At 32.2% G+C, this 14,304-nt stretch overlaps 1 protein-coding gene across 11 annotated transcripts in view; it reads left to right on the forward strand.

Moving 5' to 3' along the window:
- LOC148613669 (cGMP-inhibited 3',5'-cyclic phosphodiesterase 3A-like) overlaps positions 1-14,304 on the forward strand; it is a 136,604-nt gene that overhangs the window by 79,319 nt on the left and 42,981 nt on the right. Inside the window, exon 1 of one of the 11 annotated variants that reach the window (XM_088587149.1) lies at positions 9,934-10,148. The exons of the other annotated variants lie outside the window; for them this stretch is intronic. Coding sequence (XP_088443275.1) covers positions 10,059-10,148 — 90 coding nt within the window. The 5' untranslated portion in view covers positions 9,934-10,058. Of the gene's footprint in view, positions 1-9,933; positions 10,149-14,304 lie in introns of those variants that run through there. 11 annotated transcript variants of the gene reach the window in all.

Below are 14,304 nucleotides of genomic sequence, written 5' to 3' on the forward strand. Positions count from 1 at the left end.
ATATTATGAGAAAATATTCATTATTATTTGCCCAAAAAGTTAGTGAATAAACAAAAAGAAAAAAATAAGTGCACTGTTTAAATGTAAGTATTTGTAGAAATCAGTCAAAATAGGAAAAAATCAGAAACATGCATGTTAAACCCACCGATCTGGTAGTATAATTTCACTCATGGATTCTTTCTCTGCTTTAAAGACCGTTATTTGAAAGATTTGCTCTGAAATTTTTCTATAAATTGTTAGAAAAAGTTTTTTTTAACAGTTATCTGCCCTTGAAATATTCATACTTTTTATGTGCATTTCAATGAAATTATAACTCAACACCTGCAGGAATATGCTGTTCAAGACTAGAATCTACAAGGTTTGTCAGTTCAAGCCCAGGAATATGCTGTTCTAGACTAGAAGGTACAAGGTTTATTGATTCTAGTCCTGAAATGCATGAAATATATCTGCCAAAGGACCATTAACAATAATAATCAATCAATCAATTAATCAATTCAATGATAATCAATCAATTATAATTTACCAATTAATCAAACATCCTCAAACACATTCGTGTTATCTCCCTTTGGTGTATTTCTATTAATTGTGGAATAATTAGTGTATCACACTTTCTAGCTTTCTATTGAATGAGTCTGTTAATTACATTGTCAGCAGTGTATTGACAATTTGACACAAAAACAGTGAACATTTGTAATGGATATTTATCATTATGTTCTCACAGTGTCAAACATGCTGTAAGGACAAGTTTGTAGGATTTTTAACTAGAGGAGGTGGATACACTGTATCTTTGAAATACAGTGAAATCAGTTTTATCTGAACCCCCTTTGGGCTGAGAGATTTGATTGGTTGAGACAGGTGTTTGGTTAAACAGGTTACTATAGAGTTTAAATTGATATAAAGTGACTTTAGAAAACAATTGGTTTACACAGGACAGGTTAGCCATTTATCCAAGGTTTGGTTAACACAGGTTAATATAGAATTTAAATTGATATGAAGTGACTTTAGAAGATGATTGGTTTGCACAGGACAGGTTAGCCATTTATCCAAGTGTTGGTAAACACAAGTTAATATAGAATTTAAATTGATATGAAGTGACTTTAGAGGATGATTGGTTTGCACAGAACAGGTTAGCCATTTATCCAAGGTTTGGTTAACACAAGTTAATATAGAATTTAAATTGATATGAAGTGACTTTAGAAGATGATTGGTTTACACAGGACAAGTTGTCAGTTTACCCAGGATTTGGTTTAGGAAGGTTTCTTAGTATATTTATAAGGTGTGGGTGTACAGAAATTCAGAATTTGTATTACAACCTCTGTTTGTTGTTAATTAGCAGGTTTCAGACTGATAATAAGTTCTTTGGTTCATACCTTTTTTAGACTTAGGACGTAACATTGAAAGTACCCTACAAGAATTCTCAAGATTTCACAGTATTTCTAAATTTAAGTAGCAGTTACTCAAAGTTGGATAGGAGGTGATTCAGGCAGGTAAAAAATAAACTCCAACAAATTCACTTTCAATTATTATTGAGAAACAAATCCCATAAGCAGTCTAATCAGGAGAATAGGTGTGGTGAATATGTCAAAGAGACAATAACCCCACTTGGATGAAAAATGTCAGTTCAAGGCCACCCATGGGTCTTCAATGAATGAGGAGGAAACCCTCACACCACTGGACATGCAGAATTGGCCCCAAAACAAGCGAAATAGTTGCTCCTATATACTCCAGCAACACATAGGTAAGCTGAAAGTGAAAACGAAACAAGACATGCAGAGGCCAGAAATTCCTGACTTGGGACAGGTGCAAAAAAAAAAAAAAAACAAACAAAAAGCCTTGTTCGTTCGGTTTGGTTTTTCTTCACCATAAATGGATAAGGAACTTTCAATTATCAAGAAAAAAATAAGTGCACTGTTTAAATGTAAGTATTTGTAGAAATCAGTCAAAATAGGAAAAAATCAGAAACATGCATGTTAAACCCACCGATCTGGTAGTATAATTTCACTCATGGATTCTTTCTCTGCTTTAAAGACCGTTATTTGAAAGATTTGCTCTGAAATTTTTCTATAAATTGTTAGAAAAAGTTTTTTTTAACAGTTATCTGCCCTTGAAATATTCATACTTTTTATGTGCATTTCAATGAAATTATAACTCAACACCTGCAGGAATATGCTGTTCAAGACTAGAATCTACAAGGTTTGTCAGTTCAAGCCCAGGAATATGCTGTTCTAGACTAGAAGGTACAAGGTTTATTGATTCTAGTCCTGAAATGCATGAAATATATCTGCCAAAGGACCATTAACAATAATAATCAATCAATCAATTAATCAATTCAATGATAATCAATCAATTATAATTTACCAATTAATCAAACATCCTCAAACACATTCGTGTTATCTCCCTTTGGTGTATTTCTATTAATTGTGGAATAATTAGTGTATCACACTTTCTAGCTTTCTATTGAATGAGTCTGTTAATTACATTGTCAGCAGTGTATTGACAATTTGACACAAAAACAGTGAACATTTGTAATGGATATTTATCATTATGTTCTCACAGTGTCAAACATGCTGTAAGGACAAGTTTGTAGGATTTTTAACTAGAGGAGGTGGATACACTGTATCTTTGAAATACAGTGAAATCAGTTTTATCTGAACCCCCTTTGGGCTGAGAGATTTGATTGGTTGAGACAGGTGTTTGGTTAAACAGGTTACTATAGAGTTTAAATTGATATAAAGTGACTTTAGAAAACAATTGGTTTACACAGGACAGGTTAGCCATTTATCCAAGGTTTGGTTAACACAGGTTAATATAGAATTTAAATTGATATGAAGTGACTTTAGAAGATGATTGGTTTGCACAGGACAGGTTAGCCATTTATCCAAGTGTTGGTAAACACAAGTTAATATAGAATTTAAATTGATATGAAGTGACTTTAGAGGATGATTGGTTTGCACAGAACAGGTTAGCCATTTATCCAAGGTTTGGTTAACACAAGTTAATATAGAATTTAAATTGATATGAAGTGACTTTAGAAGATGATTGGTTTACACAGGACAAGTTGTCAGTTTACCCAGGATTTGGTTTAGGAAGGTTTCTTAGTATATTTATAAGGTGTGGGTGTACAGAAATTCAGAATTTGTATTACAACCTCTGTTTGTTGTTAATTAGCAGGTTTCAGACTGATAATAAGTTCTTTGGTTCATACCTTTTTTAGACTTAGGACGTAACATTGAAAGTACCCTACAAGAATTCTCAAGATTTCACAGTATTTCTAAATTTAAGTAGCAGTTACTCAAAGTTGGATAGGAGGTGATTCAGGCAGGTAAAAAATAAACTCCAACAAATTCACTTTCAATTATTATTGAGAAACAAATCCCATAAGCAGTCTAATCAGGAGAATAGGTGTGGTGAATATGTCAAAGAGACAATAACCCCACTTGGATGAAAAATGTCAGTTCAAGGCCACCCATGGGTCTTCAATGAATGAGGAGGAAACCCTCACACCACTGGACATGCAGAATTGGCCCCAAAACAAGCGAAATAGTTGCTCCTATATACTCCAGCAACACATAGGTAAGCTGAAAGTGAAAACGAAACAAGACATGCAGAGGCCAGAAATTCCTGACTTGGGACAGGTGCAAAAAAAAAAAAAAAACAAACAAAAAGCCTTGTTCGTTCGGTTTGGTTTTTCTTCACCATAAATGGATAAGGAACTTTCAATTATCATAGTCAAAATGCCAAGGTCACCAGAAATGGAAATGTTGATTGACCATTTTTACTTATAGTATAAAGTTTAAAAGAGCTATTTGCATTTGGGAATGTTTTAGGTAATTTTACAAAGGTCTGTTTACTGGGTATGCATAATTATCGACATTTACTCAAGTAGTAAGCATTTGAACTTAAAATTGGATGAGGTCATTTCAACAAGCACCTACCCATTGTTATTTTAGCATCGCATTTAAGTAAAATTAGGGTAAAGAAAGATAACTCTAACTCATTGTAGATCTTTCTTAAACATTTACGTAAAAAGCCTCTGTAGAATTGAATCCAGATTTTTTTTGTTGGATAATTGATTCTAAACAGTTTCTATTATATTTATTAAATATTCAGTATTGAATAATAGGTCAATGAGAGGCAATGTTGAATTAAACTAATGTATTGGACTGCTTTTAGGAACATTTGACAGCTAAATATGAACTTTAATTTAGGTCATTCCCAATGAAATGTTATGATTAATGTCTAGTTCATGTTTAAAATTTAAAATGTACAGGTGTTCTTCTTATTCAAAGATATTTTGTTTAACCTTTAGGGATAAATATATTGCTTGTCATCATATGCATACATATTTTTGGTCTTGTTATTTTAGTTGAAAATGTGATTTAAATTTTTGTGATTTTTTGAAAAATGTTGCATCAATTCCATATCATAAAGTTTTTTTTAACAATAAGAGAACATTACCATAAATTCTCAATTTATGGTTTGATAAAATATGATTCAAAATATCAAGATTTATACATGAATTTTAGATTCCAACTCACTCATGAATAGTTGGACAAATGTTATTATTGCACAATTATAATAATGGATAATTAAGAAGCAGTCTTTATAAAAATCAGGCAGGAATTGATTCATAACTAAAATTGACAACTTCACATTTTTGTTGAGGATATTAATTTGTCATTTGGTTGTTGTACTTTTTAGATAAAAATTAAAGATTTGAGGAAATTTCAGTTTGAGATTTTTTATGAACCCTGACCCTCAAGGATTTGAGGAAATTTCAATTTGGGATTTTTTATGAAGCCCGACCCTCAAGGATTTGAGGAAATTTCAATTTGAGATTTTTTATGAACTTGGACCACATCTACATGCTGAAACGATTATAGTGGCATAAAATTATGGAATATTTAGATAGAAAAAAGCATCCTTTACTTGTTAGGTTTTCTGATTGGCAGTGTCTGGATTTTATATGGATTGGTACTTAACGAGTTAATACGAGACAATCTGCCATTCTCTGGAACAGTTCATCATGGCTTAGTAAGGTGGCCATTTACGTTCTATAGATTTTACTTTGTTGATGTCAAATTTGATGTTAGTAAATACTAGGCAGCTCAACAAGGAAAAATGCATTGTTTGGATTTCAAGCTATTTTCTACACCGTTGAATTCTGAAATAAATTTATCAGATGTGCCTTTAGCCACTAGCCCTAAGCCTGACACTAGGAAAAATTGATTTGGGTTAGTGAAAAATTAAAAAAATTTAAGTTGCGTTGTTGAGGAAAATTACCGAAATTGTTCGTGCTTGTAGCTGGAAAAGTTAATGGCAGAGACTGCAGTAATATTCATAATATCATATGAGTAGCATAATGCAGAGGACAATCTAAAAATCATTATTATATAATTAGACTGTAATGCCCATTTACAGTGAAGTCTGTCCACAAATGAAGAGCAAAATCATGTTCACACAAGATGGGTGGTCTTTTCAGTTAAATTTTTACATAATGCACTACATAGTGATCAATATTTCAATCGTAGTCGTGGCCGAATACTGCTGGTTTCTGGTTTTACTGTATATTCAATATGGAAGTCATTGTTTTTCCAATTTTCACTCTGATTATTACAATTAAATATCCCCATGCAGTTACATTCAGCCTGGCACGAATAGTGTTTTCGTGTTGTGTAACACTGGACACAGAACAATACAATAATAATCCTTTTCAATAATGTTCACTTACCTTATTACTTTTGTTAATATGGCTTAAAAACCCAATAGTTGATATGTCTACTGGTAAATAATATTAATAAGGTTGCTGCTGATTAATTACCATTACAACCTCAGTGTTCTTTAATTCTCCCTAAATGTGCTAAATCTCAGTCATTATTTTTCATTAGACTAAATCAAAAGAGATGTGTTTTCTATGACCATATTCACTCTACTTCTTCAGAATATGGTGTAACCTTAAGGAGGTAGACCAAGGGTAAGGGAAACAACTCTTGAAATCAGTGATATATTTGAAACTTTCATTGAAACATCATTTGAAACAGTATGAAATCAATCCAAGTTACTTTGATGCTTACATGAGATTGATGTAAAATTCTGAGCCAGCATTCCACAGTTTAGTTTAGTTTCGCACTTTTGGGTAGGGATGAAAAATGACATGAATGGAAACCGGTAGTTGCTATAGTGATTAAAAATGAAGAATCTATTGTTGATAAAACATTTTCTGAAAAAAGGGGACTTTTAAAAGTATTTTGCAATGTTTTATATATATTCAATGTTGAAGGGGCTTTTTTTCAATGACAATTTGACTTCATTGTGAAAGTGAAAGTAAGTCAATTTTTTACCATGCTAAATTTAATAAGTGGATTACAAAGTGAAATAGCTCAAAATCTAACCGGCGATGCCCATATGAGGAAGGGGTTTTTGAAGGGAAAAGTTTGAACAGTTTCAGGGATTGAAATAAAAATTTCAGATATTTTGCGGGAAATTTGATATTTTTAAACCTGATTTTATGAACTTTTTTGCAAATTTTCGCATATTTTTGCATGGTTTCTATGGTAACCCTATATGCTGTGGATAATTTTTTTCCAGAAAATTTTTACTGCATCCTGAAGGCCTTGGCTTGAGCTATTTCTAGATATATAGATTTACAGATGCTTGACAATTTTTTAAAGTGATAAATGTTACAAAGCATCAGATTACAAGACCAAAATCAGGCAGTTCTACAATACTGTGGAGTGCTGGCTTAAAGGGAACTGCCTATACCCCTACACATTTAAAAAATTGCTTTACACCTTAGAAACTAGTGTTTTTATGCTATGCTTTGATACAGGGGTTAAAACAATGTAACTTATGGTATGGACCTATGTTGTTGTTAGCTAATAAGTCCCTAGCAACCAAGTATGCAGATTTTTTGCAAAGTTAACAGAACAATCATTGAACTAATTCATGTGTGAATATGGCTCTTGCCATCACAAAGAATGAAATATATTTTTAAAAGCTAAATATTTGCGCAGGTTACATGTAAAATAGTTAACCGGGCAACTTTTAAGTGCACAATAAGCAAAGGTTTAATAACCTTAGACCTGGAGTGGGCGTTTTAGTATTTGGTTTTCAGTTCATTCAGATTTCTGTGATTTTTCATGTGATGAGCTTCAAATGCACTATTTTGGCATAAAACCTGTGTTAAAAGCTTACAAAACCCCAAATTTAGGGTTTACAAGTACATATGGGTTGTGATTTTGTATGTTTTAAGTGGAAATTTTCATCTAAAAGATGATTATAGCAAATACAGTGAAATGCATGTCTGTACTTAGGTATAAGGAAAGTTCTCCACTAATGAAGAGGAGATAGCCTAGTATGAGAATGCCTCTAAAATTGTTATCAATTGTCCAATTATGATAAATTTGGTATCATTTTACTCGTAAGAAGGTAAGCTTTCAAGAAATAACTAGAAAATTACAATATTTAATATTGCATTTTGCTTAAGCCAGCACTCCACAGTTTAGTTTAGTTTCGCACTTTTGGCTAGGGATGAAAAATGACATGAATGGAAACCGGTAGTTGCTATAGTGATTAAAAATGAAGAATCTATTGTTGATAAAACATTTTCTGAAAAAAGGGGACTTTTAAAAGTATTTTGCAATGTTTTATATATATTCAATGTTGAAGGGGCTTTTTTTCAATGACAATTTGACTTCATTGTGAAAGTGAAAGTAAGTCAATTTTTTACCATGCTAAATTTAATAAGTGGATTACAAAGTGAAATAGCTCAAAATCTAACCGGCGATGCCCATATGAGGAAGGGGTTTTTGAAGGGAAAAGTTTGAACAGTTTCAGGGATTGAAATAAAAATTTCAGATATTTTGCGGGAAATTTGATATTTTTAAACCTGATTTTATGAACTTTTTTGCAAATTTTCGCATATTTTTGCATGGTTTCTATGGTAACCCTATATGCTGTGGATAATTTTTTTCCAGAAAATTTTTACTGCATCCTGAAGGCCTTGGCTTGAGCTATTTCTAGATATATAGATTTACAGATGCTTGACAATTTTTTAAAGTGATAAATGTTACAAAGCATCAGATTACAAGACCAAAATCAGGCAGTTCTACAATACTGTGGTGTGCTGGCTGAATACAAATGTTCCAATGATTTTCAAGAGTTGTGTCCCTTACCCTAGATCTACCTCCTTAAGTCTGAATCTTTGGATAATTTTTCTCGCTAAGCACTGCTTAAGTCGGAATGTTTTTTTTTCTCCAAGTTACTTTGATGCTTACACAAGATTGATTGTTGTTTAAGGAGGTAGACCTAGGGTATGGGACACAATTCTTACAAATCATTTGAACGTTTGTATTCACCATTTTACATCAATCTCATGTAAGCATCAAAGTAACTTGGACTGATTTCATTCAGTTTCAAAAGAAAGCTTGAAAGGCTTTGGTGAAATTGAATATGGTACAAACATATCACTGATTTCAAAAGTTAACTCCCTTACCCTAGGTCTACCTCTTTAAGACAGGTTTCACTGTGTAAACAATACACCTGCTTGTCACAGGTTGTACAATAACTATAACACAAATGAGTTACAGTTATTTTTCTTTACAGGTTTTTGCTTCATGGATGTAAATTTCATTTTGTTTTTCAATTTCTTTTGTTCAGTGGTGACATTAAATGTATAAAATGGGGGTGGGGGTTTTGTACATCATGTCTGTATTACAGCGCCTTAGGCAAATGAAAAATTAATATAATATGTTTATTCTCTGCTACCCTACCTACCCAATTATTTCCTGTCTTCTCTAAAAGTTTTATGGCCTAATATGTCTTATTTTCTGCTACCCTACCTACCCTTTAATTTATCTACCTACCCTATTTTATTTTTACTGGTAGCAGGAAACAAGACGATTATTTGTTTGGCCTTATCTGGTAGTGAAGTGAAAAACACCATACAAGGCATCAATGTATCATTATATCTCTTACTTTATAGCTTCAAATAGGCATGTCATATCGTAGGATTCAATTTTAGACTGAAGCATCATGAACAACTTGCATGATTTTGATTTTATTTTGACCATTAATTTTTATTGGGTTTTGAAAGGATAATCAAGGGAACCAAGGTTATAGCGGTAATCAAAAGAATGTAATCCAGACAAAGACACAGACATGCACAGCAAAGAACATAAAGTAACTAAAATCATTCGTACAAAGTAACAAAAGCAAATGAGCAACTTAGACTCCACTAAAAACTGGGATGCAGGGGTATCGTTAAATGAGCTTTGCACACAGTTTTTGTAGTTTTTAATTGAAGTGAAAGGTTGATAGATGATTTCCTCTTTTAACACCTACACAATTTTTTATATAGTAAAGGAAATATAAAGATACAATGTCCTCAATGAAAAGTACTTGACACAATGTTTACCTAAACTTAAATAAGTCAATAATTTAGGTGTATTGCTCTTCCCCTCCCAGTTGTATTTCAAAACCCCTGATGATGCTTAAAGATTTACATTTGAAAATATGATTTGTTATTCAACATGTTACCGGTGAGAATAATAAGTTTGTGGTTATAATAACACTTATAATTTCCACTTTTAATAAAAGTAGACTGTAAAAATTGAATTATGTTAGCTTTTTTATTTATTTCCCGATAAGCAAACAAAGTCAATATTGATAGAACGTCTCTTACACAATGGTCTTGATCAATTTTGATTTCTGATGGCTTTTTTTTCATCTCGTCTACTTATCGCGAGGAGATGATAAAAGATTACATGAGTGGGACCATAAGTAAATTGATTTTTTTTTATGGTGATTTTTTTTTTCACGTTTTCGTCATATTCTTGTGGTTTAAAGCTGCATTCAGGTCAATTTGTACAAGCGAATCAATATTACTCCTGCAAAATAAACCCAATATCTTTTGTGCAATAACAGTCTTCTGCTAGTGACACCTTTTGGTGTGTGAGGATTGCTGTAAGACTTTGAATGACTGTAACATCTATGACAAGGCAATATTAACTTTATGGCTTCAAGGATTTAAACATTATTGGATTAAATCATAGTTAAACATGGACGTTGGTTTGAAAAAAGACAAAATACGGAACAGTGAGTCAAGAACATTTTATAGTCGACAGAAAATGAGACGATGTTTCAGTGAAGTAAGTAGTGAAGTTCTCTTGGGCATTTTTCCTTCTTTTATTAATGGTTGTTTTGCCTCAGGTAAGAAGCTATTATGTTGTAATGGGTTAGACCACAAGTCTTTTGGAATTCAAATAATTGAGTTTGTTAAGGTTTTTAAAGAAGAAGAATTTTCCATGTGGAGTTTTCTACAAATTGTCAATAGTAATGAAATTTATAGAATATTGTTTATGACATAATATAGATCTTTTAATTTTTAGAAACATCACTGACTACTAATATTTAAAGATAAAATTGAAATGTATTCTTGGTTTGCTTCGTAAATTGACTGGCCAGAAAGACAAGTGTGGATATTGCTAATGTGAAATAATACATTTCAATTGATCTATTTTACATATGAATTTAACCATGCAATCTTGAATTTTAAGTCTTTTTTTCTTGAAATCTTCTAAGGACTGATTGGGATTTTAATTTCAAAATGTCTTTACCTTCTGGGGGCATAAATGTCTACATTCTGTGTGTGTGTTTTTTTTTTTTAAATTGAGATCTTGCGCTTACAAAATTATTAAGTTTGGGATAGGTTGGGAGAGGTTAGGGTGCATTTACATCTACTAATGGAGATCTTTTTTTCCAATAATGTTTTTGTAGATGTTTGATTGTTATAACCTAATCGTGTTTTCTTATAACTGTAAAAAAAAAACACTGGTTAACATAATGGTGGACTGGGAATTTTGGAATAAAAACATGGGGTTGTGTTTAAACAATCAGCAATTTTGAAGGTGAGAGGGATTGTAGACTATTATTTTCTTAACTTTACTGAATTTTCTATCAAAAAGATATTGGTCCAGCTCCTGGAAAAAAGTTCTCCTTAATGCACCAGGTTTTTTTCTTTGATGTTTTTATTTCATTTGCCAGGATTTAAGTAAACTTACAATTTCTGAAAGTATTCAAATCCTTTTTTTTATCACAAGAAAAAAAGAATACTGCAGTTCTTGTGTGGGGAAAAGGTTCCCATTCTATGGTATATGGAAGGATGGGGATTTTGAATGAGAGTGTTTTAAAGCATTTATTGATATGAAAATTTATCAAGTTTAATTGAAAGTAGCATTTCATATGTTAAAGAATTTCAAAATATACAATTTGATTTGGTTGTGTAAATATTTGATAAAGAAAAAATGAAATGGGAAATCTATGGGGTATCAGGATTTTTGTAGGGGGAATCAGGAATTCTTTTTGGGAAACAGGGATGTGGACAATGTGGAATGATGGATGGTTTACGGTGTAGGTGAGAAGTTTATACCATTCATGTGCTGTATTAATTTTTTTGGTACTATGATCTTCTTTATTTTATATCAAGGGATATTTACAACATAAAATGTTGAAATTTGCCTTCAAACAAAAGAAGTAGCAATGGAAAATGACACATATTACCTTAAGTAAGATAAAGAAACAGAAAAGCACTTTTCTAAGACCTTTGAGTTTTGACGAGACATTCTGACCGATATTGCGTGAATAATGCGAGATTTTTTTTAATGACACATCGATTGAAACAAGTTTCTGCATTCTTTTGGTTTCCTTTGACTGTCACAAAGCCTGGAGACAAAAAAAAAAAAAAAAAAAAGGATTTGCTTGGATAGTTCGCTATTTTTGTAATGAAAGCTTTGTCTGTGCTTCGATCTGGTCTTTCCTTGAAATGTAATTTTTTTTTTTTGTTGAGTTGTGAAATGAAAAGATTGTCTCCTATTCTAGGTCAAATGATAGGTATATGCAATGTTTTACTCCAGTCTGTGATAAAATGTTCACTAGTTGACCCTTCCAGAGGTTCAAATAAACATTTGTATAAGGTTTTGGATCCCCAAATTTGATGCAGGACATGTACCTACCATGTTTATGACTACTCTTACTGAGGACCTTTCATTTAGGACCCAAAAAAATCCAGATGTTGATTTCCCAAAAAGTCGTAAGTGTAAACCTGATCAGAAATAATGACGTCACAACCTAAAATAGCATTGTGACATCATAATTTACAGTCAATTTCACACTTACGACTTAATGTGAATTTGACGCCAGGACGTTTTATTCTTGAAAGGTTAATTGAACCCCTGCCTGCTATGTTTCCTAATACATGAGTTTTGTACTGAAATCATGGGAGAAACAGATTCTTCTTCTAAGTCTTGATTTCAGTGACTTCTCTGATCTTGATAGCAAAATTTACATTTCAACAGGCTCAATAAAGATTTCATCAGAATTTTACCATTTCTTGTAAAAATGACTTCAACCTGTCAGACTGAGGTGACAACTTTTGTGCAATTCAGATGATTTTTGGTCACTTGTTTGATTTGGTGTATAATAAGAGGAATTTATTTAACATCCAATACCATTTCATTGGGTATTTTGTTAATTGCCCAATATATAAAGGATCTTCTTTCTTTCCAATAAATCTATTACTCACTGATGCTTTTGTTATGTACAGGCTTTCCGTTGAATAATTTACAAGTGTCACATCTTTCATAACGGCCTTTCTATTCAAGAACGAACTTGTTGCTTGCGAAGTACAGTGCGGAAGATCTACTTGTGACAGAATGTAATTGGTTTATCTATTGTTATAGGGTATGGTTGGCAATTAGGTCCTCATGTATCAAGTTTTTTTATGGAGCTTCCCCTCCGTAATCCAGGGTTTATTTTCCAGAATATATCTGACTTGCATAATTCGAAGTAATCAATTTTTAGCATGTTAATTCCAACACTCTGTTGTTGAACTCCAATTTCTGGATTGTATGATTGATTATAATGTTTCTAAAGTAAATAGAGTTTATAATGTAATTTAGATTAATCAACTTCTTCCATAATTAAGGAATATTTTGTCAGTGTTAGAATTTTCTTGTCATTTTTGTCCATTGCAATATGATGCCTATTGATTTGCCTGTAATATTGTAGGCCTATTTTGCAGTCAAGACCTCTCACTGGGGTAATTTGTGGGTTTGACCTGATTAATTAACTGATTTTCTTGCCAATTGTATCATTATGGTTCTTTTTAATATGGCCACAAAGCAAATTGTGGTGATATAAATGGTATAGTGTTGTCGCTGTCAGAGTCATATCTGTCTGTAGATATTTGGTTTGTACAATTGCTTGGATATTGGTCGGTCTTGATAAAACTGTAAAGCAAAGTTCCAAACCGCCAAAAAGAAGGTTGGTATAGATGTGAAGGTTATTGCTACAACTGTTTTTGGATTATTGGCCAAAAAGGGGCAAAAATGAGCATACATAACTAGTAATACACTTCTCTCAATCAAAATTTTAATTTCTCTACTCTTCACAGTGGAGTCACTCATGTCCTCCACTGTAACTCCACTGTGACTCCACTGTAACTCCACTGTAACTCCACTCCACCAATGCAAAAACTGGGATAAAATTGCTCCATTTCAATAGTTTTCAATATTTTTTTCAATTATTTTTTTTTCAGTCTGTTTTTTAATCGACAAGTATGGCAGCTATCATGAATACAATAAAATAGAACTGATTCAATATAACCAAATATGGACTGCCCTTGTGGTGTGATATGGACCAGAAAACTGATATTGCACCTCACCTATGGCTCAAGCTGATCAGTTCTCCTGGTATTTCACTACCCTTGGATAGTTCTCATTTTGTGATATTGCCATTACAATCATTAACTATTCTGTAAATATTCTATAAACCACTAAGATGGTTAATTCTTGTAGTGCTATGCTTTTGACTTTTTTACTATTTCAAAGTTGTAGACCTTTATTTACTCAACAGATTAAACTTACATGCAGAATGTGCATACTATTGACATGCACTTTACTTATATGTTGTTCCAAAAAATTTCTGGGGTAACACTCTTATGAATACAATGTATATCCATGAAAATGGATCGCCAACCAAGTTTACCATTTAAATTCGTCATATATCTACGTCAGACTATGAAAACTTTGGTCTTATTGTACAAATAGTCCTTGTTTTATTGATAATGTATTGATTATTGAATTGAATTTAAGGATTTGTATCATGTAATGAATTAAATCGCTTATTTTTATGAAGAGTCTTATTACGTCACCATGTTTAATTTAGTTTATATTGTACTACACTCATGCTATACTGTTGCTGCTTCCACCGGGGCCACCTGTAACTTGATAAACAAAGTATAATTTT

The sequence above is a fragment of the Perna viridis genome, chromosome 6 (assembly GCF_037379345.1).
Source record: "Perna viridis isolate PV_CMFRI_1.1 ecotype Kerala chromosome 6, ASM3737934v1, whole genome shotgun sequence".
Taxonomy (NCBI): Eukaryota; Metazoa; Mollusca; class Bivalvia; order Mytilida; family Mytilidae; genus Perna; species Perna viridis.